At 46.1% G+C, this 22,997-nt stretch overlaps 1 protein-coding gene across 2 annotated transcripts in view; it reads right to left on the minus strand.

Annotated features, from left to right (window-relative positions):
* The window catches only part of ICE1 (interactor of little elongation complex ELL subunit 1), a 292,267-nt gene that overhangs the window by 121,874 nt on the left and 147,396 nt on the right, over window positions 1-22,997 (minus strand). For both annotated transcript variants that reach the window (XM_063922809.1, XM_063922810.1), the window contains exon 12: window positions 5,350-5,433. In XM_063922809.1, coding sequence (XP_063778879.1) covers window positions 5,350-5,433 — 84 coding nt within the window. The remainder of the gene's footprint in view (window positions 1-5,349; window positions 5,434-22,997) is intronic.

The raw sequence follows: 22,997 nt of genomic DNA on the forward strand, positions 1-22,997 counted from the left end.
GTGACTTGAGGTAGACAGGTGGATTTCCCGGCTGTAGCCGTGGCCACCAAATCTGATAGACCGACTCCAAATAACTCCTCCCCTTTATACGGCAAAACTTCCATATGCCGTTTTGAATCCGCATCGCCTGTCCACTGTCGCGTCCATAAAGCTCTTCTGGCCGAAATGGACATAGCACTTACCCGTGATGCCAGTGTGCAGATATCCCTCTGTGCATCACGCATATAAAGAAATGCATCCTTTATTTGTTCTAACGACAGTAAAATATTGTCCCTGTCCAGGGTATCAATATTTTCAATCAGGGACTCTGACCAAACTACCCCAGCACTGCACATCCAGGCAGTCGCTATAGCTGGTCGTAGTATAACACCTGCATGTGTGTATATACTTTTTTGGATATTTTCCATCCTCCTATCTGATGGATCTTTAAGTGCGGCCGTCTCAGGAGAAGGTAACGCCACTTGTTTTGATAAGCGTGTTAGCGCCTTGTCCACCCTAGGAGGTGTTTCCCAGCGCTCCCTAACCTCTGGCGGGAAAGGGTATAATGCCAATAATTTCTTTGAAATTATCAGCTTTTTATCAGGGGCAACCCACGCTTCATCACACACGTCATTTAATTCTTCTGATTCAGGAAAAACTATAGGTAGTTTTTTCACACCCCACATAATACCCTGTTTAGTGGTACCTGTAGTATCAGCTAAATGTAACGCCTCCTTCATTGCCAAAATCATATAACGTGTGGCCCTACTGGAAAATACGGTTGATTCGTCACCGTCACCACTGGAATCAGTGTCTGTGTCTGGGTCTGTGTCGACCGACTGAGGCAAAGGGCGTTTCTCTATCGTCCTAAGTGGATGCTGGGGTTCCTGAAAGGACCATGGGGAATAGCGGCTCCGCAGGAGACAGCCTGTCTCCTGCGGAGCCGCTATTCCCCATGGTCCTTTCAGGAACCCCAGCATCCACTACGGACTCCGAGAAATAGAATTATCGGTAAGTAAATTCTTATTTTCTCTATCGTCCTTGTGGATGCTGGGGTTCCTGAAAGGACCATGGGGAATAGCGGCTCCGCAGGAGACAGGCTGTCTCCTGCGGAGCCGCTATTCCCCATGGTCCTTTCAGGAACCCCAGCATCCACTACGGACTCCGAGAAATAGAATTATCGGTAAGTAAATTCTTATTTTTACAGCCCCTGACGGTGTTTGAGGCGCCTGGACAGGCACTAATTGATTGTCCGGCCGCCTCATGTCGTCAAACGACTGCTTTGTTGACACTATCCCGTAATTCCATAAATAAAGGCATCCATTCTGGTGTCGACCCCCTAGGAGGTGACATCCCCATATTTGGCAATTGCTCCGCCTCCACACCAATATCGTCCTCATACATGTCGACACACACGTACCGACACACAGCAGACACACAGGGAATGCTCTAAACGAAGACAGGACCCACTAGCCCTTTGGGGAGACAGAGGGAGAGTCTGCCAGCACACACCAAAAAGCGCTATATATGACAGGGATAGCCTTATAATAAGTGCTCCCTTATAGCTGCTTTATATATATCAAGATATTGCCATTAAATTTGCCCCCCCTCTCTGTTTTACCCTGTTTCTGTAGTGCAGTGCAGGGGAGAGACCTGGGAGCCGTCCTGACCAGCGGAGCTGTGAGAGGAAATGGCGCCGTGTGCTGAGGAGATAGGCCCCGCCCCTTTTTCGGCGGGCTCGTCTCCCGCTATTTTGTGAATACAGGCAGGGGTTAAATATCTCCATATAGCCTCTGGGGGCTATATGTGAGGTATTTTTAGCCTTTATATAGGTTTACATTTGCCTCCCAGGGCGCCCCCCCCCAGCGCCCTGCACCCTCAGTGACTGCGTGTGAAGTGTGCTGAGAGGAAAATGGCGCACAGCTGCAGTGCTGTGCGCTACCTTTAGAAGACTGCAGGAGTCTTCAGCCGCCGATTCTGGACCTCTTCTTACTTCAGCATCTGCAAGGGGGCCGGCGGCGCGGCTCCGGTGACCATCCAGGCTGTACCTGTGATCGTCCCTCTGGAGCTGATGTCCAGTAGCCAAGAAGCCAATCCATCCTGCACGCAGGTGAGTTCACTTCTTCTCCCCTCTGTCCCTCGTTGCAGTGATCCTGTTGCCAGCAGGAATCACTGTAAAATAAAAAACCTAAGCTAAACTTTCTCTAAGTAGCTCTTTATGAGAGCCACCTAGAATTGCACCCTTCTCGGCCGGGCACAAAAATCTAACTGGAGTCGGGTCATAGGGGGAGGAGCCAGTGCACACCACCTGATCTGGAAAAGCTTTACTTTTTGTGCCCTGTCTCCTGCGGAGCCGCTATTCCCCATGGTCCTTTCAGGAACCCCAGCATCCACTAGGACGATAGAGAAATATGTTGAACAATAGTGGTCCGAGTACAGACCCTTGTGCCATTCCGCTGACTACTGGGGACCAGGTTGAGGGCTTCCCGTTGACCACTACTCACTGTACCCTGCTATCCAACCAGTTGCTTATCCATGTGCAAATACACTGCTCAAAAAAATAAAGGGAACACTTAAACAACACAATGTAACTCCAAGTCAATCACACTTCTGTGAAATCAAACTGTCCACTTAGGAAGCAACACTGATTGACAATCAATTTCACATGCTGTTGTGCAAATGGAATAGACAGGTGGAAATTATAGGCTATTAGCAAGACACCCCCAATAAAGGAGTTGTTCTGCAGGTGGTGACCACAGACCACTTCTCAGCTCCAATGCTTTCTGGCTGATGTTTTGGTCACTTTTGAAAGCTGGCGGTGCTTTCACTCTAGTGGTAGCATGAGATGGAGTCTACAACCCACACAAGTGGCTCAGGTAGTGCAGCTCATCCAGGATGGCACATCAATGCGAGCTGTGGTAAGAAGGTTTGCTGTGTCTGTCAGCGTATTGTCCAGAGCATGGAGGCGCTACCAGGAGACAGGTCAGTACATCAGGAGACGTGGAGGAGGCCGTAGGAGGGCAACAACCCAGCAGCAGCACCGCTACCTCCGCCTTTGTGCAAGGAGGAACAGGAGGAGCACTGCCAGAGCCCTGCAAAATGTGCATTTGCCCATGCAAATGTGCATGTGTCTACTCAAATGATCAGAAACAGACTCCATGAGGGTGGTATGAGGGCCCAACGTCCACAGGTGGGGGTTGTGCTTACAGCCCAACACCGTGCAGGACGTTTGGCATTTGCCAGAGAACACCAAGATTGGCAAATTCGCCACTGGCGCCCTGTGCTCTTCACAGATGAAAGCAGGTTCTCATGAGCACATGTGGCAGACGTGACAGAGTCTGGAGACGCCAAGGAAAACGTTCTGCTGCCTGCAACATAATCCAGCATGACCGGTTTGGCAGTGGGTCAGTAATGGTGTGGAGTGGCATTTCTTTGGGGGGCCGCACAGCCCTCCATGTGCTCGCCAGTGGTAGCCTGACTGCCATTAGGTACTGAGATGAGATCCTCAGACCCCTTATAAGACCATATACTGGTGCAGTTGGCCCTGGGTTCCTCCTAATGCAAGACAATGCTAGACCTCATGTGGCTGGAGTGTGTCAGCAGTTCCTGCAAGACGAAGGCATTGATGCTATGGACTGGCCCGCCCGTTCCCCAGACCTGAATCCAATTGAGCACAACTGGGGCATCATGTCTCGTTCCATCCACCAACGCCACGTTGCACCACATACTGTCCAGGAGTTGGTGGATGCTTTAGTCCAGGTCTGGGAGGAGATCCCTCAGGAGACCATCCACCACCTCATCAGGAGCATGCCCAGGCGTTGTAGGGAGGTCATACAGGCACGTGGAGGCCACACACACTACGGAGCCTCATTTTGACTAGTTTTAAGGACATTACATCAAAGTTGGATCAGCCTGTAGTGTGTTTATCCACTTTAATTTTGAGTGCGACTCCAAATCCAGACCTCCATGGGTTAATAAATTTGATTTCCATTGATAATTTTTGTGTGATTTTGTTGTCAGCACATTCAACTATGTAAAGAACAAAGTATTTAATAAGAATATTTCATTCATTCAGATCTAGGATGTGTTTTTTTAGTGTTCCCTTTATTTTTTTGAGCCGTGTAGTTTTTCCTAGGCCAAGCTCCTTTAATTTGATGATCAGTCTCCTGTGAGGCACTGTATCGAAGGCTTTTGCAAAATCTAGGAAGACCACATCCACTGCTTTTCCCTGATCAAGATTATTGCTCACTTCCTCATAGAAGCTAATAGTCTGACACGACCTGTCCCTCACAAACCCACGCTGGTCCTTGCTAATAATCCTAGCGGTCTGTAGATACTCATGTATCCTGTGTCCCTTAGAATTCCTTCCAATATTTTCCCCACTATAGACGTCAAACTAACTGGTCTGCAGTTACCCGGAAGATTTATGGATCCTTTTTATAAATAATAGCACTACCTCAGCTATACGCCAATCCTTTGGTACCATGCCTGATCTAACTGAACTATTGAAAATCAAGTATAGGCGTCGTGCTAGTTGTGAACTAAGCTCCATATACTACTAACAAGCTGCATTCTCCCCCCACTGCCTGTACTTAAAAAAGCCACACGCTCCCCACTGCCTTGTACTACTAACAGGCCGCCCCCACCCACTGCCTGTACTATTAAAAAGCAGCACACACACCCCAAGTCACACACTCCCCACAGCCTGTGCTACTGACAAGTCACACGCCTTCCACTGATTGTATTGCTGACAAGTCACATAATCCTCACTGACAATTTTTTATGCTGCTACTTTAGATAGTGAGAATTAATCAATAATAAGCTGCGGCTTTAAAACTTAGTGTCAGAAAGTTAAGCAATAAATAATTAAAAGCAGACATGCAAAAAACAAGGTTTATTAATTCAATTTCAAACAACAAAGTACATTTAGCTCTGTTTGCATAGACTTATTATACTAAATTACAGCATGCCCACTCACCCTACACAGAAGCTGCCCAATTTGTGCTATGTGGAAGCTGCAGGTGTTTGTTATTACAGTGTACATACAATAAGAATAGTACCCTATTCCTCCTGAGTGTCTTGATTAACAAAATTATACTATCATAGTTATGCCATCTGTTTTTCACAATCTTGTGGATATTAACAGCAGAACAGCTATTATTTAGACAAAACCTTATAATTAATGTTCTTGTTTAGAAACCAGACATTTTTATATTGTGCTGTACTTAATTTTTTTTGTCAGTTTTATATTAGGCACAATGCTCCAAACTATAGAAAATCAGCAGCATTCCAGAAAAGTATTACCATTCTCTGCCTGTAATTTCTACCAAATTCAGGAACAATTTGAGACATAAATTAAGATTTTCTTACCAACTATCATGTGAACAGCATTGCTTTTATCTGTGGAAGAGTCTATGCAACCCCAGAGTTCTTCCAGCAAAAATCTTATTTTCTCTGAAGTAAAAAAAAAAAATGACAATTCTTTATTATAACAGTGAATATGATACTGTACATATACATGAGATATAGCTATTTTGGCATCTGTAAATTATATGGCTGCAACTTGACTATCAAGACACTCCAGGCCAGGTCTACATCCTAATCTTGCCACTCAGAATGTTTCTTTGGCATCTTATGATGTGATCTTTTACAAGCTGTTGTTTAGAATGCTTAGTACCAGCAGGTCTCTAGTAGGTATAGCTGGGAGGTATTGGCAGTTACACAAGGGGTGTCAATAATAGATAATCAAAATGACAACTGGATGGTCCATGTTTCAAGCAGAACCAGTATAATTACCAAGTAAACAAACCTGATTATATAGAATTATTGAGCTATGCCATAGTTGTACAAAACAAAAACAAAAAAGCTACCTAAAGAAGAGAAACAATTTTATGTAGAGTATATGTAACAAACCCCCGGGGTAAACTATTATTACAGAGAGAGGTAAGGTGGATTTACAATTATTTTTTTTATAACAATAGGGTCCCCTTTTTATTTTACCCTAAAATATAAAATGTTCCACTTGGACTGTTATTTTCATGTTGCGCCACTAGATGGCCACATTTACATACTAGCATTAGCTTTAGTTAAAAATTGTCTATTTATTAATGAATTAACAGAGAAAATAGGATTTTGGTACTTACCAGGTAAATCCTTTTCTTTGAATCCATAGGGGGCACTGGAGTACTCTTGGGATATGGACGGCTTCCACAGGAAGTAGGCACTGAATAAATTAATTTTGGAACTATACCTCCCCTCCATATCCCTGAGTACCTCAGTGTTTTTTACTGAGCCGAACAGGAGCGATAGAGAGGTTGACAATGGAGCATTACATATAACATAACGGACAACAATAAAGTTGACCCAACATTACTGAGAACTAAACAGTTGACACCATAACTTGTTAATCTGAACCAGTCGGTGAAAGTGTGTTACCATAAGATCTACTGAACCTACCCCAAACCAGGTAAACTGCTCTGGGTGGGCGTCCAGTGCCCCCTATGGATTCAAAGAAAAGGATTTACCTGGTAAGTACCAAAATCCTATTTTCTTTTTCATCCACTAGGGGTCACTGGAGTACTCTTGGGACGTACCAAAGTTTCCCCAGCGGGCGGGAGAGCTGTTTGGCACCTGTAACACTAGGCGGCCAAAGCTAGATGCTGATGCCGCAAACGTATCAAACTTGTAGAGGCGCACAAACGTGTGCACCGAAGACCATGTAGCCGCCCGGCAAAGCTGTGTCGTAGAAGCTCCACGACTCGCTGACCATGATGTTCCCACAGCACGTGTGGAATGAGCTGTTATCGATGTAGGCGGCTGTAACCTAGCATGAAGGTAAGTCTGACGTATGGTCACTTTAATCCAACTGGATAAGGTCTGCCTAGAAGCTGGCCAACCCATCTTGGCAGCATCATAGAGAGCAAACAACGTATCCGTCTTACGAACGGTCGACGTTCGGGATACATAAATGCGTAATGCGCGTACCACATCCAACCTACCAGAGTCTCCTGTTAACATAGGAACTACTATTGGTTGATTGATGTGAAAAGATGACACTACCTTTGGTAGAAAAGCAGAATTCGCTCGGAATTCCGCTCTGTCATCATGAAACACTAAATACGGTGGTTTGCACGACAAAGCACCCAATCTGAAACACGCCTTGCTGACGCTAAGGCTAAAAGAAACATTATTTTCCCAAGTGAGAAATTTAATATCCACTTGTTGTAAGGGTTCATAATAAAAAGACTAAGAAATCTAAAAACCAGATTCAAGTCTTATGGCGCAGGAGTAGAGTGAATGGAGGCTGAACTCTGAGGACACCCTGCATAAAAGGTGTGAACCGACGGCAATAGGGCCAATCTACTATGAAAATAAATGGACAACGCCGATATCCGCACTTTTAGTGTGGATAAACTCAGACCTCTATCTAACCTAGGCACGCCAAATTCTGTAATAATGAGCTGCCGTAACCGGCTTCCTAGCTCGTAACATGGTTGGAATACCCGATTCTGGAATGCCCTCTCTTCTTAAGAGGGCTGTCTCAACAGCCACCCCGTCAAACGCGGCCGCGCTAAATCGGGTAAAAGGAACGGACCCTGCTGTAACAGGTCAGAACGTAGTGGGAGCGGCCAAAGACCGACTGCGAGTAGACCGCGGAGATCCGAGAACCAAGCTCTCTGAGGCCAAAGAGGCGCCACCAGTATAACTGTGACGGACTCTCCTTTGATCCGTTTTAGCCACAGAGGGAGCAGCGGAAACGGTGGAAATAGATACGCGAGACTGTATGGCCACGCGATTGTGAGAGCATCCACCGCCACTGCCTTTGGATCTCTCGTTCTGGACACGACCTAGGGCGTTTGATGATTGTGGCGAGATGCCATCAGGTCCACCTGCGGGTAACTCCACTTCTGGACCAGCATGTGAAATACTTCTGGATTTAATGCCCATTCTCCTGGATGAAAATTCAGACGGCTGAGATAATCCGCCTCCCAGTTGTCCACTCCCGGAATGACTACTGCCGACAATATCATTTGGTGATACTCGGCCCAATAGAGGATTCAAGCTACAGATGTGACTGCTTACATCTTTGCTTTTTTTTTTTTTCTTTTTTTTTTTATAAATTTGGCACAACATGCAAAACACAGCTAAACTGTTTCATGAGAAGTGAGTGGATGAATTTTAAAATTTTTGTTTGCCATAAAAGAATATGTATAAAGTAACATATTAAGGAAGCAAATTAAGAAAAAAACACAAGACATGACTAAATCTCTGAGTATATAGCATGCAAAACCGTGCCATACATGACGGGACACAGCAAAGATGCACGTGGACACATCTGTACCTCCCGCATTGCCATACGGCTTGTCGTTCCTCCTTGTTTGTTGATGCATGCGACTGCTGTCGCATTGTCTGACTGCACCTGAACAGCCTGAGCCTGCAGCCTGTCCACTGCTTGTCGTAGCGCATTGTAAATTGCCCGGAGTTCCAGGACATTTATAGACAGCAATCTTTCGTGATCCGCCCAGAGACCCTGGAGCTGATAATTTTGAACTACAGCTCCCCAACCTCTGAGACTTGCGTCCGCCGTGAGAATTATCCAATTCCAGGCACCGAACCGTTTCCCTGCGGTTAGATTCTGTACTTTGAGCCACCAGAGTAGAGACTCTCTGGCCCTTGGAGACAACCTCACTTCTGCAGTAAATCTGCAGATGCGAGCCCGACCACTGTGCGAACACATCCAATTGAAAAGGACGTGAGTGAAGTCCTCCGAACTGAAGCACTTCGAAAGCCGCCACCATTGTCTAAAAGGCGAATGCACAAGTGAACCGAGACTGTGCGTGGCTTGAGCACTAATTGTACCAGATGACGAATGACCTGTACTTTCTGTTCGGGTATGTAAATTCTTTGATTTACCGTATTGAGAATCATACCTAGGAATTGAAGTCGTTGAGACGGAATCATTCAGGAATTCGCGTAGACAATGGTAGGAAATCAGATTTTCCTCCCCACTTGGTCTGCGATCTATCTCGTTTGGAATCCGACTCCGCCTGTTAGGAACGTAGCCAAAGTGGACGTTATGCGCTACTAGCGAAGCTGAAAACGCAAGAACCAACTGCCAACGTCCAAAGAAGCTGTAGGCAGCAAGAAGTGTAAGGTGGTCTTTATTTAGGGCAAACCTGAACTGGAATGCCCTGCCACTACAGCCTTGTTACCTCAAACCCTTACCAAAGCAGGGCGAAGCAACAGCCCTACTGCTGTGTAGGGTATACTCCGATATGTAGTAAAACACCCAATAAATGCAATTGTCTCTGATTGGAAATTGTTCAGCCTTCGCTGAGAACCTGACGTACTGGCCTGGTGCTATGAGGGCTGGCGGCAAATCGACCGCAACAATGTAACTGAAACTGTCTGTGCAGTCTTTACGCAGAGTACTAACCACTATACGATCACGGCAACTTAAACGAGCCAGGTAGGAGACGAACCTACAATCTTGTTATGCATAGTCAGATGCGTTATACATTGCGCCACTGGCCCAGATTCGTATTTGTCCGACACACTGTGTGACCGACTTTGCAGCGAAGCTGCTTGTTTGATTATGCATAAATGCATATAGCAGAGGATAGTTTCAATCTGCCTACCTCTGGGTTATGGGCCCAGCATGCTTCCATTGCAGTACTCTGCTGCACATGTAAGTGCAAGAGATCATGTACTCCAACCAGTAAGTACACCACGGAAGTAACGTGTGTATAAACCTGCATTACCGTGCATGTGGTTACCAGCAATAGTGAATCTTCCTGTAGAGTCATGCTGTACAAAAACAATTAATAAATTAAACTCCTAACAACACCCCGCTCCTCCAGAGTCTAAGTGTTGTAGGGCAGCAACTTCCGAGAAAGAACCAGGAAGTAACATTAAAAGAAAAAATTGTCCTACCATGGATTTTTTTTTTTTTTTTTTAAACACCTGTTAAACCAGGATCTGAACCAGTGTCCATGCAAACACAATGTTCACTGTGGCCGGAAAGCCTAACCACTTGGCTACAGTGCCACCTGTAAAAACAATAAGCAAAGCTGCTGCGGTGTGGCCATGTTTGCAGTGCTCAACAGATAGTGTTAATAAGCACTGAGTGCTGACCAATTATTCTTGCTTACTGCAAAATAGACTTTTAATGTCAGCATTATACACATATATATATATATATATATATATATATATATATATATATATATATATATATACACACATATACATTTTTTTTTTTTTTAATATAATATCAAACACAGTGCAACATCCAATTGAGGATACAACCATCATCCACAAACACATGTATGCTGAGCCATATGGAAGCATTTCCAATGTACTCACTGAGGAAACCCATGGCCAATTATGTACTGAGACTGTTAACACTATCTGGTGTATAGACAGTAGTTGAACCCAGGATTCGAACCAATGACCCTGCAAGCAGCATCTACACTGTTGGCGGGAAGCCTAACCAGTAGGCTACAGAGTCTCCCTGATACACAGGTATAACACATTTTTACAAGTCTGAAACTAAATGTGACCTCGCACAGGCTTAAAACCTGAGATGACTGCTGCTTGACCACAGCTTAGTTAATGGGCCCTTCTAGTGGCCGGCGCCGGGAGCGCGCTCTGGAGAGCTATCCTGACTGTAAAACCTATGGTAGGTTTATATTGATAGTGTAAGGCCAAACTGAGCTATTTTTAACAGTTTAAACTAGCATGTATTAGTATGCAATCTAGTTGGATCACCAGTTTCCCCCAGATGGCAAAACAGTATGCACCCCTGCTTAGCTTCCAAGCTCAGATGAGTTTGGGCGTATCCAGTGTGGTGTGGCTGTAGAATAAAAATACCTACAGCACCTTGTACTCCCAGGTGGCTAATCAGGCCCAACACTGCTTAGCTTCCAAAATCAGATGAGATTGGGCGTATCCAGTGTGGTGTGGCCAAGTGAATTAAGCCAAAGCTGCTGCAGGTGAGTGAACTCACACGGCTCCACAGATACTGTTTTATAAGCACCATGTGCTGACCAATTGTTATAACATATCTTACTTTACAACAAATGAACAAAGCCAGTATTTGGCTGCCACAACCATGATTCAGATTTGCAGTCTTTAGGATAATATCATTATAAACAGTTATGATATAAATAATTATGTATATCCATGTTTTAGACATGGCAGGAAAACTGCTTATTAGTAATTGCTGGTGTCTTACTCATGCAGACGGACAATACTCAAAACAAAAACAAAGACAGACAACTTGCACGACTCAGTAAATAGCACTAAGGTGTCTCTATAAATATATATCTGGCCAAGTGCAGTGCACGCCAGCCATATGCCTGCTCCCAAATTCCCCTTAACACCCCTGCGCCTTCAATGGAGGAGAGATGTAACACAGGAAATTCTGGAAATACAACAGGAAACATGGTTAATCTTGTTTTAACAAAGACTTCATAGCCTTTTGTAATACATATGCAGCGCTGCTGTATTCCCTTATCAATAAGAGTTGAATCATGAGATTTTATCCAGTGACCCTGACATTTCTGTGTGCAGGGAACATCACTGTGGCAGCAAAGTTACTCACTAGGCTAAGAAACCTGCCTTTTGACTCTCATTTGTGTGTCCCCCCATGCTCCGTATACCGTTCTCTATACACGGAGCCGGGCTATGGTGGAGAGGGAGCCCGAAGCGGCATCGAGGGCCTGCGCCACACACACAGACAGTATCCCACACAGTGGGGCGGCAGCGTGAGCTGACCGCCCCGTTCAACATACCTGGACCCTGTGGTGAGGGCTATGACGGGGCTTCTCTGTAAGTTCCGTCCAGCCTTTACTGCAGGTTTTAGTCCTGCAGGTGGTAGTGAGGGAGCTCTTTTTTAGAGAGGTCCGACACCCACAGCTGCTAAAGCAGCCTTCACTTATCCCGGACCCACGCCTATTGGAAGGGGGGAAGGGATGTGGTAAATTGTTGAAAAAAGAAAAACTTAGAAAAAATCCAATGAAATGTGGACCTCTGTGGCAGCAAAGCCACAAGCCTACTAACTGTGTCGAGCACAGAAAAAACACTGAGGTACTCAGGGATATGGAGGGGAGGTATAGTTCCAAAATTAATTTATTCAGTGCCTACTTCCTGTGGAAGCCGTCCATATCCCAAGAGTACTCCAGTGACCCCTAGTGGATGAAAAAGAAATAATAGCTATTAATGTATTTTATATCTTTATAATATTTGACAATCATCATGTATTGTTACTACACCAAACTTGCAGCTTCAAGGTAGTTTTGAGAGCGTGCTGGTTTCAATAAACTTTATTGTACTATCTTCTATTACAGTCTGTGACCATGGTGACCGCTCCACTTTTGGCAAAGTCATCGGAGGCATGCCCACCAGCTGGGCCTACGGGAAGCAGCACTCCAGAATGGTGAGGGGGAGAACATAAATAGTGAGTTGTTCCTGTATTCTTTGTCCTGACGAAAATGTGTTTACATTGAAACATTGATCACCCAGGAGACAGATATTTTACATACAGCACATTCTCTCAAGTGTGCTTGCTGCAACAGGGTACTGTGTGTGTGTGTGTCACACACAGTATATATATATATATATATATATATATATATATATATATATATATATATATATATATATATATATATATATACACACACATATACACACACACACACATACATATATATATATATATATATATACACACACACATACACATACACACACACACACACACACTACAGTGACTTTTTTTTTATCATACAGTACAGTTCATTAAATCAAGAATGGTCCTCTACCAGTATGGACCAGAAGGTTTCTACTAAATGGTTGTCTTGGTGAGCGCAAAACCCAAATTGTACAAGTTCATATGTTCTCTTAGACGTCTTGTTTTGAAGTCTTTTTAGGAAGATGCATTGAGGACAACATTAATCCTGACCAAATCCCCAACTCCATTTGCTGAAATGCAGCTCCAAACTTGCAAGGAACCTCAAACATGCTTGGACTGTTTCCCTTCCCTTTGGCAAACAAACTGCCTTCTGTTACAGCCAAATATTTCACATTTTGATTCATTAGTCCAGTGCACCTGCTGCCATTTTTCTGCACCCCAGTTCCTATGTTTTTGTGCATAGCAGAGTCATTTGGCCTTGTTTCCATGTTGAAGGTATGGCTTTTTGGCCGCAACTCTTCCATGAAGATTTCTGGCCAGATTTAGAAGGGAAGTAAACAAGATGCGTTTTTCATCTGATGGACCAAGTTTCTTTGAGCAGCACAGACGCAGTTTTCGGCTAATGTTGCACGTTTCTTTATTTTTCATCAAAAGAGTTTGAACAGAACTTCTTTAAACCCTTGGTTTCTTTATGCTTCTTCAAAATAAGAATTTACTTACCGATAATTCTATTTCTCATAGTCCGTAGTGGATGCTGGGGACTCCGTCAGGACCATGGGGTTTAGCGGCTCCGCAGGAGACAGGGCACAAAAGTAAAAGCTTTAGGATCAGGTGGTGTGCACTGGCTCCTCCCCCTATGACCCTCCTCCAAGCCTCAGTTAGGATACTGTGCCCGGACGAGCGTACACAATAAGGAAGGATTTTGAATCCCGGGTAAGACTCATACCAGCCACACCAATCACACTGTACAACCTGTGATCTGAACCCAGTTAACAGCATGATAACAGCGGAGCATCTGAAAAGATGGCTCACAACAATAATAACCCGATTTTTGTAACAATAACTATGTACAAGTATTGCAGACAATCCGCACTTGGGATGGGCGCCCAGCATCCACTACGGACTACGAGAAATAGAATTATCGGTAAGTAAATTCTTATTTTCTCTGACGTCCTAAGTGGATGCTGGGGACTCCGTCAGGACCATGGGGATTATACCAAAGCTCCCAAACGGGCGGGAGAGTGCGGATGACTCTGCAGCACCGAATGAGAGAACTCCAGGTCCTCCTCAGTCAGGGTGTGCCCCTGACCAAGTATCAGCTCGGCAAAGTTGTAAAGCCGAGACCCCTCGGGCAGCCGCCCAAGATGAGCCCACCTTCCTTGTGGAATGGGCATTTACATATTTTGGCTGTGGCAGGCCTGCCACAGAATGTGCAAGCTGAATTGTACTACACATCCAACTAGCAATCGACTGCTTAGAAGCAAGAGCACCCAGTTTGTTGGGTGCATACAGGATAACAGCAAGTCAGTTTTCCTAACTCCAGCCGTCCTGGAAACTATATTTTCAGGGCCCTGACAACATCTAGCAACTTGGAGTCCTCCAAGTCCCTAGTAGCCGCAGGTACCACAATAAGCTGGTTCGGGTGAAACACTGACACCACCTTAGGGAGAAACTGGGGATGAGTCCGCAGCTCTGCCCTGTCCGAATGGACAATCAGATATGGGCTTTTTTGAGACAAACGCCGCCAATTCTGACACTCGCCTGGCCGAGGCCAGGGCCAACAGCATGGTCACTTTCCCTGTGAGATATTTCAAATCCACAGATTTGAGCGGTTTAAACCAATGTGATTTTAGGAATCCCAGAACTACGTTGAGATCCCACAGTGCCACTGGAGGCACAAAAGGGGGTTGTATATGCAGTACTCCCTTGACAAACTTCTGGACTTCAGGAACTGAAGCCAATTCTTTCTGGAAGAAAATCGACAGGGCCGAAATTTGAACCTTAATGGACCCCAATTTGAGGCCCATAGACACTCCTGTTTGCAGGAAATGCAGGAAACGACCGAGTTGAAATTTCTTCATGGGGCCTTCCTGGCCTCACACCACGCAACATATTTTCGCCACATGTGGTGATAATGTTGTGCGGTCACCTCCTTCCTGGCTTTGACCAGGGTAGGAATGACCTCTTCCGGAATGCCTTTTTCCCTTAGGATCCGGCGTTCAACCGCCATGCCGTCAAACGCAGCCGCGGTAAGTCTTGGAACAGACATGGTACTTGCTGAAGCAAGTCCCTTCTTAGCGGCAGATGCCATGAGTCCTCTGTGAGCATCTCTTGAAGTTCCGGGTACCAAGTCCTTCTTGGCCAATCCGGAGCCACGAGTATAGTTCTTACTCCTCTACGTCTTATAATTCTCAATACCTTGGGTATGAGAAGCAGAGGAGGGAAGACATACACCGACTGGTACACCCACGGTGTTACCAGAATGTCCACAGCTATTGCCTGAGGGTCTTTTGACCTGGCGCAATACTTGTCCAATTTTTTGTTCAGGCGGGACGCCATCATGTCCACCTTTGGTCTTTTCCAACGGTTCACAATCATGTGGAAGACTTCCCGATGAAGTCCCCACTCTCCCGTGTGGAGGTTGTGCCTGCTGAGGAAATCTGCTTCCCAGTTGTCCACTCCCGGAATGAACACTGCTGACAGTGCTATCACATGATTTTCCGCCCAGCGAAAAATCCTTGCAGTTTCTGCCATTGCCCTCCTGCTTCTTGTGCCGCCCTGTCTGTTTACGTGGGCGACTGCCGTGATGTTGTCCCACTGGATCAATACCGGCTGACCTTGAAGCAGAGGTCTTGCTAAGCTTAGAGCATTGTAAATTGCCCTTAGCTCCAGTATATTTATGTGGAGAAAAATCTCCAGACTTGATCACACTCCCTGGAAATTTTTTCCCTGTGTGACTGCTCCCCAGCCTCTCAGGCTGGCCTCCGTGGTCACCAGCATCCAATCCTGAATGCCGAATCTGCGGGCCTCTAGAAGATGAGCACTCTGTAACCACCACAGGAGAGACACCCTTGTCCTTGGAGATAGGGTTATCCGCTGATGCATCTGAAAATGCGATCCGGACCATTTGTCCAGCAGATCCCACTGAAAAGTTCTTGCGTGGAATCTGCCGAATGGAATCGCTTCGTAATAAGCCACCATTTTTCCCAGGACTCTTGTGCAATGATGCACTGACACTTTTCCTGGTTTTAGGAGGTTCCTGACTAGCTCGGATAACTCCCTGGCTTTCTCCTCCGGGAGAAACACCTTTTTCTGGACTGTGTCCAGAACCATCCCTAGGAACAGCAGACGTGTCGTCGGAAACGGCTGCGATTTTGGATATTTAGAATCCACCCGTGCTGTCGTAGAACTACTTGAGATAGTGCTACTCCGACTTCCAACTGTTCTCTGGACCTTGTCCTTATCAGGAGATCGTCCAAGTAAGGGATAATTAAGACGCCTTTTCTTTGAAGAAGAATCATCATTTCGGCCATTACTTTGGTAAAGACCCGGGGTGCCGTGGACAATCCAAACGGCAGCGTCTGAAACTGATAGTGACAGCTCCGTACCACGAACATGAGGTACCCTTGGTGAGAAGGGCAATTTGGGACATGGAGGTAAGCATCCTTGATGTCCAGGGACACCATATAGTCCCCTTCTTCCTGGTTCGCTATCACTGCTCTGAGTGACTCCATCTTGATTTGAACCTTTGTATGTAAGTGTTCAAAGATTTCCCATTTAGAATAGGTCTCACCGAGCCGTCTGGCTTCAGTACCACAATATAGTGTGGAATAATACCCCTTTCCTTGTTGTAGGAGGGGTACTTTGATTATCACCTGCTGGGAATACAGCTTGTGAATTGTTTCCAATACTGCCTCCCTGTCGGAGGAGGACGTTGGTAAAGCAGACATCAGGAGCCTGCGAGGGGGAGACGTCTCGAATCTCCAGTCTGTACCCCTGGGATACTACTTGTAGGATCCAGGGGTCCACTTGCGAGTGAGCCCACTACGCGCTGAAACTCTTGAGACGACCCCCCACCGCACTTGAGTCCGCTTGTACGGCCCCAGCGTCATGCTGAGGACTTGGCAGAAGCTGTGGAGGGCTTCTGTTCCTGGGAATGGGCTGCCTGCTGCAGTCTTCTTCCCTTTCCTCTATCCCTGGGCAGATATGACTGGCCTTTTGCCCGCTTGCCCTTATGGGGACGAAAGGACTGAGGCTGAAAAGACGGTGTCTTTTTCTGCTGAGATGTGATTTGGGGTAAAAAAGGTGGATTTTTCAGCTGTTGCCGAGGCCACCAGGTCCGATGGACCGACCCCAAATAACTCCTCCCCTTTATACGGCAATACTTCCATGTGCCGTTTGGAATCTGCATCACCTGACCACTGTCGTGTCCATAAACATCTTCTGGCAGATATGGACATCGCACTTACTCTTGATGCCAGAGTGCAAATATCCCTCTGTGCATCTCGCATATATAGAAATGCATCCTTTAAATGCTCTATAGTCAATAAAATACTGTCCCTGTCACGGATATCAATATTTTCAGTCAGGGAATCCGACCAAGCCACCCCAGCGCTGTACATCCAGGCTGAGGCGATCGCTGGTCGCAGTATAACACCAGTATGTGTGTATATACCTTTTTAGGATATTTTCCAGCCTCTCAGCTGGCTCCTTGAGGGCGGCCCTATCTGGGGACGGTACCGCCACTTGTTTTGATAAGCGTGTGAGCGCCTTATCCACCCTAAAGGGTGTTTCCCAACGCGCCCTAACTTCTGGCGGGAAAGGGTATACCGCCAATAATTTTCTATCGGGGGAAACCCACGCATCATCACACACTTAATTTAATTTATCTGATTCAGGAAAAACTACAGGTAGTTTTTTCACACCCCACATAATACCCTTCTTTGTGGTACTTGTAGTATCAGAAATATGTAACACCTCCTTCATTGCCCTTAACATGTAACGTGTGGCCCTAAAGGAAAATACGTTTGTTTCTTCACCGTCGACACTGGAGTCAGTGTCCGTGTCTGTGTCTGTGTCGACCGACTGAGGTAAATGAGCGTTTTACAGCCCCTGACGGTGTTTAAGACGCCTGGACAGGTACTAATTTGTTTGCCGGCCGTCTCATGTCGTCAACCGACCTTGCAGCGTGTTGACATTATCACGTAATTCCTTAAATAAGCCATCCATTCCGGTGTCGACTCCCTAGAGAGTGACATCACCATTTCAGGCAATTGCTCCGCCTCCTCACCAACATCGTCCTCATACATGTCGACACACACGTACCGACACACAGCACACACACAGGGAATGCTCTGATAGAGGACAGGACCCCACTAGCCCTTTGGGGAGACAGAGGGAGAGTTTGCCAGCACACACCAAAAAAACGCTATAATTATACAGGGACAACCTTTATATAAGTGTTTTTCCCTTATAGCATTTTAATATATATATATATACATATCGCCAAATAAGTGCCCCCCCTCTCTGTTTTAACCCTGTTTCTGTAGTGCAGTGCAGGGGAGAGCCTGGGAGCCTTCCCACCAGCATTTCTGTGAGGGAAAATGGCGCTGTGTGCTGAGGAGAATAGGCCCCGCCCCCTTTTCGGCGGGCTTCTTCTCCCGTTTTTCTGAGACCTGGCAGGGGTTAAATACATCCATATAGCCCCCAGGGGCTATATGTGATGTATTTTTAGCCAGAATAAGGTACTATCATTGCTGCCCAGGGCGCCCCCCCCAGCGCCCTGCACCCTCAGTGACCGCTGCTATGAAGTGTGCTGACAACAATGGCGCACAGCTGCAGTGCTGTGCGCTACCTTATGAAGACTGAAGAGTCTTCTGCCGCCGTTTCAGGACCTTCACTTTTCGGCATCTGCAAGGGGGGTCGGCGGCGCGGCTCCGGGACGAACCCCAGGGTGAGACCTGTGTTCCGACTCCCTCTGGAGCTAATGGTGTCCAGTAGCCTAAGAAGCCAATCCATCCTGCACGCAGGTGAGTTCACTTCTCTCCCCTAAGTCCCTCGTAGCAGTGAGCCTGTTGCCAGCAGGACTCACTGAAAATAAAAAACCTAACAAACTTTTACTCTAAGCAGCTCTTTAGGAGAGCCACCTAGATTGCACCCTTCTCGGCCGGGCACAAAAATCTAACTGAGGCTTGGAGGAGGGTCATAGGGGGAGGAGCCAGTGCACACCACCTGATCCTAAAGCATACTTGCCTACCTGACCCTCTCCATGAGGGAGAAAATGCTCTGTTCCTGGACTTTCCTGGTAATGTATGATTGCCATCACCTGTGGTGAAACACCTTTCTTATCAATTAACTAGCTCACCACAGGTGATAGCAATCATACATTACCAGGAAAGTCCAGGAACAGAGCATTTTCTCCCTCATGGAGAGGGTCAGGTAGGCAAGTATGTCCTAAAGCTTTTACTTTTGTGCCCTGTCTCCTGCGGAGCCGCTAAACCCCATGGTCCTGACGGAGTCCCCAGCATCCACTTAGGACGTCAGAGAAAAGAGCTTGAACAGCACTTCTTAAAACCCTAGTCTGCTTTGAAATCTTTGCCTTGGATAAACCTTGCAAATGCAGTATAACTACCTTGCGTCTTACTGCTCTGCTCAGTTTTGCCATGGTGTATAACCTGTGACATTAAACGGTCTTCCACAACCTCACCTTTGTAGCAGAGTTTTGCTGTTCCTCACCCAGTTTTAAGGCTCCTACATAACTGTTTCTGTTTCAGTAAATAACTAATTTCAACCTACATATGAAAATGTTGATCATTATCACCTGTTTGGCATGATTGGTTAATCATACACCTGACTTTAATCCTACAAAATCCCTGACTGTGCAAGTGTATCTAGAAGAATTGATTCAGTTTTGAAGGCAAAGGTGGTCACATCAAATACTGATGTGATTCAGATTTATATTTTGTTCATTCACTGCATTTTATCAATTGAGAAAAATAACCTATTAACACTATTTTTGAAAGCATGCTTCCATTTTTTTGTACATCTGCCTAAAACTTTTGCACAGCATTCTAAATTGACTGATTGTTATTGGGTGTTCTCTGGTGTGAGGGTCTCGCAGACACATCTTCCTAAAAAGAGACTTTAAAACTTGAAATCCAAGGCTGAAATCCTAAGTGGACATTTGAAGCATAGTAAGATATACCAGAGATTTTCTCAAATGTTTTCGGTCCCGCACAGACCATCATCAGGAGGATTCAGCAAATGTAACGAAAGCTGTCTCAACCATGTCCAAAACCATCAGCTGCATATCTAATCATGCCTCACCGGCTCCTTAAATACCCTCAAATTCAAAATTGCGCCAAACTAGGCGTCCTAATGACGTCAGCATGTGGGCGGGGCCACAAAATTCATCAACCAAATAGCTAGTACAAATCCATTCTTTCAGCAGAATAACACTACTAATTTACCACACATGACCTACCCACAAGCGCATCCAAACACCAGCCCTCCAATTTAGTCACATCGCAGCCACCTCACCCGGGGGAACACACAGGCTACTTCCTGCATCTGGTGAACCGCATCACGTGACCCCGGAAGTGACATTCCACGCCGGTTGCTAAGCAACACACAGCGAGTCTATACACACTAACTGCGTCTCGATCTAATACCTAAGCCTCTGTTTAGCATCTTATGTTAACAATATAAGGTACAACAGGTAAAGACCACATATTCAATGTAAGATATAACCATAAATATGTATATAATAACATCCGGGGGCGGAAGTAACACACAACCCACGGCCGTTCCAAGGTAAACAGACAACACTGCAAAAAATGAACTTGCAGGAAAAATAGGATTTTAATACCTACCGGTAAATCCTTTTCTCCTAGTCCGTAGAGGATTCTGGGGACTCCAAAAGGACCATGGGGTATTGACGGGATCCGCAGGAGACATGGGCACACTATAAGACTTTTACTGGGTGTGAACTGGCTCCTCCCTCTATGCCCTTCCACCAGACCTCAGTTATAGGAACTGTGCCCAGGGGAAACGGACATTTCGAGGAAAAGGATTTTTGTTAAACTAAGGGTGAGATCCATACCAGCTCACACCACAAACACACCGTACAACTGGATTAGCAGGAATACCAGATAACAGTATGAACTAACAACAGCAACAAGCTGAACATAACCGATACTCAACCGTCGTGTAACCGAAAACAACCACCAACAAAACAACTGCAAGTAACAGTACGCACTGGGATGAGCGCCCAGCATCCTCTACGGACTAGGAGAAAAGGATTTACCGGTAGGTATTAAAAATAAGAATTTACTTACCGATAATTCTATTTCTCATAGTCCGTAGTGGATGCTGGGACTCCGTAAGGACCATGGGGAATAGCGGCTCCGCAGGAGACTGGGCACAAAAGTAAAAGCTTGAACTAGCTGGTGTGCACTGGCTCCTCCCCCTATGACCCTCCTCCAAGCCTCAGTTAGGATACTGTGCCCGGACGAGCGTACATAATAAGGAAGGATATTGAATCCCGGGTAAGACTCATACCAGCCACACCAATCACACCGTACAACCTGTGATCTGAACCCAGTTAACAGTATGATAAACGAAGGAGCCTCTGAAAAGATGGCTCACAACAATAATAACCCGAATTTTGTAACAATAACTATATACAAGTATTGCAGACAATCCGCACTTGGGATGGGCGCCCAGCATCCACTACGGACTATGAGAAATAGAATTATCGGTAAGTAAATTCTTATTTTCTCTAACGTCCTAAGTGGATGCTGGGACTCCGTAAGGACCATGGGGATTATACCAAAGCTCCCAAACGGGCGGGAGAGTGCGGATGACTCTGCAGCACCGAATGAGAGAACTCCAGGTCCTCCTCAGCCAGGGTATCAAATTTGTAGAATTTAGCAAACGTGTTTGCCCCTGACCAAGTAGCTGCTCGGCAAAGTTGTAAAGCCGAGACCCCTCGGGCAGCCGCCCAAGATGAGCCCACCTTCCTTGTGGAATGGGCTTTTACAGATTTTGGCTGTGGCAGGCCTGCCACAGAATGTGCAAGCTGAATTGTACTACAAATCCAACGAGCAATCGTCTGCTTAGAAGCAGGAGCACCCAGCTTGTTGGGTGCATACAGGATAAACAGCGAGTCAGATTTCCTGACTCCAGCCGTCCTGGAAATATATATTTTCAGGGCCCTGACTACGTCCAGTAACTTAGAGTCCTCCAAGTCCCTAGTAGCCGCAGGCACCACAATAGGCTGGTTCACGTGAAACGCTGAAACCACCTTTGGGAGAAATTGAGGACGAGTCCTCAATTCTGCCCTATCCGTGTGAAAAATCAGGTAAGGGCTTTTATAAGATAAAGCCGCCAATTCTGAGACACGCCTGGCTGAAGCCAGGGCTAACAGCATTACCACCTTCCATGTGAGATATTTTAATTCCACAGTGGTGAGTGGTTCAAACCAATGTGATTTTAGGAACCCCAAAACCACATTGAGATCCCAAGGTGCCACCGGGGGCACAAAAGGAGGCTGTATATGCAGTACCCCTTTGACAAACGTCTGGACTTCAGGCACAGAAGCCAGTTCTTTTTGGAAGAAAATCGACAGGGCCGAAATTTGAACCTTAATGGACCCTAATTTTAAGCCCATAGACAGTCCTGTTTGCAGGAAATGTAGGAAGCGACCCAGTTGAAATTCCTCTGTAGGGGCCTCTTTGGCCTCACACCACGCAACATATTTTCGCCAAATGCGGTGATAATGTTTCGCGGTTACATCCTTCCTGGCCTTTATCAGGGTAGGGATGACTTCTTCTGGAATGCCTTTTTCCTTCAGGATCCGGCATTCAACCGCCATGCCGTCAAACGCAGCCGCGGTAAGTCTTGGAACAGACAAGGTCCCTGCTGGAGCAGGTCCTATCTTAGAGGTAGAGGCCACGGGTCCTCCGTGAGCATCTCTTGAAGTTCCGGGTACCAAGTCCTTCTTGGCCAATCCGGAACCACGAGTATAGTTCTTACTCCTCTCCTTTTTATGATTCTCAGTACTTTTGGTATGAGAGGCAGAGGAGGGAACACATACACTGACTGGTACACCCATGGTGTTACCAGAGCGTCCACCGCTATTGCCTGAGGGTCCCTTGACCTGGCGCAATATCTGTCTAGTTTTTTGTTGAGACGGGACGCCATCATGTCCACCTTTGGTTTTTCCCAACGGTTTACCATCTCTTGGAAGATTTCTGGATGAAGTCCCCACTCCCCCGGGTGAAGGTCGTGTCTGCTGAGGAAGTCCGCTTCCCAGTTGTCC

This window comes from Pseudophryne corroboree, chromosome 5, assembly GCF_028390025.1.
Source record: "Pseudophryne corroboree isolate aPseCor3 chromosome 5, aPseCor3.hap2, whole genome shotgun sequence".
Classification (NCBI taxonomy): Eukaryota; Metazoa; Chordata; class Amphibia; order Anura; family Myobatrachidae; genus Pseudophryne; species Pseudophryne corroboree.